Here is a 5,210-nt window from a genome sequence, read left to right on the forward strand (position 1 = left end):
ATGATTGATATATTAGTTTAAGAGGGAGCTAAAGGATGTTATAGAATTGTTAATTTTAGGGTAACATAATTTAAGATAGAATATAATTATTGTATTGTAAACCCTGTGTGTAGCTCTGGGAAGTCGGGGGGAAGGGAGGGGGGTGGGGAAGGGTGGGTTGAGGGAGGGGGGGAGATATATTGTAAAACTTTTAAAAATTCTCAATAAAAAATAAAAATAAAAAAAAAAAAAGATTTTCCATATTCTTTTTCTGTATCTTTCCAAATAAAGATTGTAAAATATTTACCGAGCCTACCTAAATATGCATCCCAAAGCCTTAATGCAATTTTCCCATGCTAATCATACAGTGATCAGGTCACTGAAGACACTGATTGGATGAGTTTGAATGTCACCCCATTTCTCCAGGCATAAGGGCTAAAATTTTTCCTTTCCGGATAGATTTCAAATGTATACATATTTCTCCTTAATCCTCATTGAAATGGGTGTTTATAGGTTGTGGGGATTGTGCATATGTGCATGTAAGTAGTAACTAAATAGTCACCAAGCATGAAAAGCCCTCAAAATTCATATAAGCAAGAAACTTCTAGCCAAAAGTCCTATTAAGGAATTGTTTTAGTTATTATCTCTGTCAAAAGACACTCTTGATTCTGTGCAGGGATAGCAAGCAGTGATCTTTATACTGTAGTAACTGGCATCAACTAAGACTTTTCTAGAAATTCTTCCATACATGGGAAGCTATTTGTTCATTCTTCCAGTACAGTTTAAACAATATATGTGGAGGAAAAAAATATCAGCTAACAGATGGAAAATCATCTGTTATCCCCTTAGTTATCTAGAACTAAGAAGAAATTTCCTGATAGTGAGAACAATTAATTAGTGGAACGACCTATCTCTGGAAGTTGTGGGTGCTCCACACTGAAGGTTTTCAAGAAGAGACTGAACAACCATTTGTCCAGAATGATATAGAGTCTCCTACTTAAGCAGGGGGTTGGACTAGAAGCCCTCCAAGGTCCCTTTCAACCCCATTATTCTATGTTCTATGAAATATTCTGCCCATTATAGTAGAATCATTTGACATTGCTTGAGCCTCACAAGAAAAATAACAGAATTTTACTAGCAGAATAATTATTGAGAAAGAAGAAAACAGTGGTTGGCAATATCCTGAAAGAGCAGGCTGGTCAGTAGTAATCCTATAATATTTTGTTACCAAGGGAGGAGTGTGATAAAATGCTACAAAGGTTATATGTTGCCTACTTCATTGAAATTCTATTCTTCCTCTTCCAATAATATATATGGGATACGAAACTCTGTTTTATTATCCCAACAGATTACAACAGATTGCTGATGTTGTGAGTATGGATGATAACAAGCAGAGATTTTCAATGCATCTTCTGTGTTAAGGATGAGACCATAGCTCAAGGCTGACACTCTCCTTTATAATGGTATGTGGGAATTATCTTAGGAAGCCAGGTGAATGGTCAGATAAGAGACAGCATAGCCTGAAGCTCCATAATAGGAAGGGCAAGAGACTGAAGAGGGACTTTCCCTAAATTATTAGGCTGTAAAGGAGATGGCAAGAGAATTGTATTTTCACACTAATGTAGCTTTACACTAGAGTGGTATTAGTTTATCCAGTCTTGTTTCTTGTCTGGTCCACCTGATAAAGCTGACACCATTGTATCAGGGATGGGGTTTTTCAGTTCTTGCAGATTAGTGCATCTGAGCAACCAGATTAATGTTTAGGGCCCCTTCACCATCTGAGGTATGAAGGCAGTAAACAGCAAGGGGGCTATTTCTATCATGGTACTAGATACTCCAGTGTCCTCTTCAAGAAAGCCTCTCTGACTTCATAATTAATGCTCACTCATCAGTCAGAAACAGGATCTTCCAAAAGACTTTAAGATAAATGCAAGTACATGGCTTAAATATCTTCATAGTGCTGGATTTCTTTGTTTTTTTTTCCTATTAACTTTTCCCAACCCAATGTGTGTTTGTGTGTTTCTTTTGAAATAATTGTTCAGTTGGTGAATTAACATTGTTCTGCACTATTAATTAGGAATCATTCACATGCAAAGATAGGATACTTATATTGTAAACTGTGCAAAGGATTAATATGGAAGTAAGGGAACAGGAGAATCACAGCTTAATCAATTAATATTTGGATTGCATGTAAGAAACGTCCTGTTTCAACACTTCAACATTTCTCCAGTTAATAGGCAGCATATGATCAGCAAACTCTCCCCTTGGAAACTTGGAACACTGCTCTCAAAATAGCCATTTCTGGACTAGATGGACAACAGACCTGACAAGATTCAAGATTCTCTATACTGCATTGTAAAAATAAAGAAACATCCTATCCAAGAAACATAATTGTTGGATATAGCCATAGTGGTACAGTGGTTAGAATGCAGTATTGGAGGTTAATTCTGCTGAATGCCAGCAGTTCAATTCTGACCAGCTCAAGGTTGGTAAAAGGAGGACCCAGATTGTTGGGGGCAATATGCTGATTCTGTAAACCACTTAGAGAGGGCTGTAAATCACTGTGAAGCGGTATATAAGTCTAAGTGCTATTGCTATTTTGGGTATTCCAGAACACTGTATTTAACTATAGTGAAAAGATCCTATGTTTAAAAAGGCAAAAGATGCTGTAATGTAAGCCAGGTCGGGCAAGCTGCAAGCCACAAATGACCTCCCAAGAGGAGACTTTCTGGCTAACTGGAAGCAGTGTATTTTTCTGTCCAATTTGATTGCAAACAGCTGTTCAGAAGCTGAAAAGATAATTTAAATGCTTGTTCGTGTCTTTTGTGCTTGCCTGAAAGTGGACTATGTTTTGATGTTCTTCATTTATTGTTAAAAAATGGCTCAGTCTGCTCAGCAGACTAGGGCTGGCCCAGATTAAAAAAAATGTATGCAAAGAGCAGTTCTGGCAGTAAAAGTTTATCTGTCTTGAAATGTTTTAACAAATGGACTTGGCTGATCTCAGAAGCCATGTAGGGTCAGCCCTGATTAGTATTTGGATCATGAGGATTATGGAATGTCATGCCTGTTAGCTAGATTAGGAAATCAAAGAAACCACAAAACAATGGCAAACTTTCATAAAGCTGCCAAAAAAGCTTCACAGTCAGAATCATCAAGAGTTAAGCTCGACTTGAGAGTTTCTTTACTTTTTAGCACAAGTGCTCTATTTAATAGTAGAGGAAGGTGCTTTATACTGAGTCGTGCCAATGACATTAATACACTTCAGATGGGGTAAATGGCCATAGTTCTAAGAACCCTTAGTTGAGCCTATAATCTTTAGAAAACAAAGTTGGTTGTGATCTGTTGTAGAGCTGATATGCAACCATAAAGAAATCTAATCATTTTCTGGGAGCAATATAATGGCTGAGGGTTCCCTGACAGACAATACATAAACGTAACATGCACTCCTAGGTCAGTCACTAAATGGCAGGAAAGAGATAGAGAAGTTTCTATATTGTTGGTGCTATCTAGGAATCATCAGGATTTTTTCAACCCACTTCTAATACGGAAGGGGACAACTCACCATGACCAACTCGCTGCGAGACAACTTGCTGCAGGACAATTTAACAATTCGATTTAATTATTTGAAATAAATAAAAAAATATTGTAATTTTTGTCATTCACATTTCATCCTGTCCTTCCTTTTGCATCCTTTTTTAATGATTCCATCCCACCATTTCTTTGATATTTGTGTAACTCTTGTCCCGCAGTGAATTATCTCATGGTGAGTTGCCTGCAGCAAGTTGGCTATGGTGAGTTGGCCATGGTGAATTATCATAGACTCCATCCAATAACCCAAGTACTGGCACAATTTTCTGGCAGTACTGCACTCCCAGGAGAGCATTATGAGCTGCTGCCTTTTCTCCCTAGCAGAAGCTTGTCAGGGAGACCCCAAGCACTGGAACACATGAAACCCTGAAGTCTTTAACTGATGAATCAAGTTGGAATGGAGACCCAGTTTGGTATGGTGGTTAAAGCATCAGGCTAAAATCCAGGAGACCGTGAGTTCTGGTCTACCTTAGGGACAAAGCCAGACTGACCTTGGGCCAGTCATTTTCTCTCAGCCTTAGAAAGTAGGCAATGGTAAACCACTTCGGAAACTTTGCCAAGAGAACTGAAGGAACTTACCAATCAGTCAGTAGTATAGATTGACTTGAAGGCACAAAAAAAAAGTTAGAATAGGGAGAGGCATCTGAGAGGCTTGTTTTAGGATTTAGAGAATTCTATGCCCCTGAGTCATAACAAGTTCTGTATCACCTATATTGACAAGCAGATTTTCATAGTCTTAGATAAGAATTCTTTCTTGTCCAACCTAAAGATGGCTGAAATTACTTCATCTAAAGCTGGTATTACTGCCTTTTTTCAGTCGACATAATGTGGAAAGAGCATATAGAGGATTCTGAGTATGTGCCATAAATCAGCCTCAAGAGCACTTACCTGAGTTGATGGCCTGTCCTTGCAATGTTGGCAGCTGAAGAAGTAAAAGGAGGAACAGAGAGATGGGCAGAAATGAGGAGGCCTGAGAAAGCTAAAATGAAAAAGCATGACTTGTCATCCAAGGTACATACTGAGGAGAGAGGCACCTTATTATTAACAATAATATAATTGTCATTGTTTTATAAAGATCTGCAAGTAGATGTAGAATGAATGTGACAAAGGAAAGCAAAGATATTACAGACAGGCAACTTGGATGCAATTCCAAAACATTTGGAACACTACTTGAACACTATCAGCATTGACAAAATCACCATCAGTAAATTGAAGAAGGCAGCTTTACTTGGAGCAACTTACAACTTGCGACAATATATTATTATTAAACAACAATATCTGCCTATCTCAGGTCCTTGGAAAGGACTTGTTGGATGGAGAAAAATGCCAAATCTAGTCTAAACATCTGTCTGACTGTGTGACCAGCCTAATTATAATATACAGTATATCAGGGGTGTCCAAACTTTTTTCAAAGAGGGCCAGATTGGATGAAGTGAACGTGCTGGAGGGCCGAACATTTTTCCGAACATTCTTTGAACCATTACAATTAAATGCAAATGAATTATTTTATGCCTTTTTCCTCTCCCTCTCTTTCCTTTCCCTTTCCTCTCCCCTCTCTCTCTTTCTCTTTCTCTTTCCTCTCTCTCTTTCTCTTTTCTCTTTCTCTCTTTCTCTTTCCTCTAACTTTCTCTCTTTCCTCTCTC

The 5,210-nt window shown here is 38.1% G+C and overlaps 1 protein-coding gene across 1 annotated transcript in view; it reads right to left on the reverse strand.

Moving 5' to 3' along the window:
- Positions 1–5,210, reverse strand: part of LOC107295200 (microfibril-associated glycoprotein 4-like) — an 18,472-nt gene that overhangs the window by 6,356 nt on the left and 6,906 nt on the right. The window contains exon 2 of the mRNA XM_015824505.1: positions 4,456–4,546. Coding sequence (XP_015679991.1) covers positions 4,456–4,546 — 91 coding nt within the window. The remainder of the gene's footprint in view (positions 1–4,455; positions 4,547–5,210) is intronic.

Source organism: Protobothrops mucrosquamatus, unplaced genomic scaffold (assembly GCF_001527695.2).
Source record: "Protobothrops mucrosquamatus isolate PMUCROS unplaced genomic scaffold, P.Mucros_1.0 scaffold2260, whole genome shotgun sequence".
Lineage (NCBI taxonomy): Eukaryota > Metazoa > Chordata > Lepidosauria > Squamata > Viperidae > Protobothrops > Protobothrops mucrosquamatus.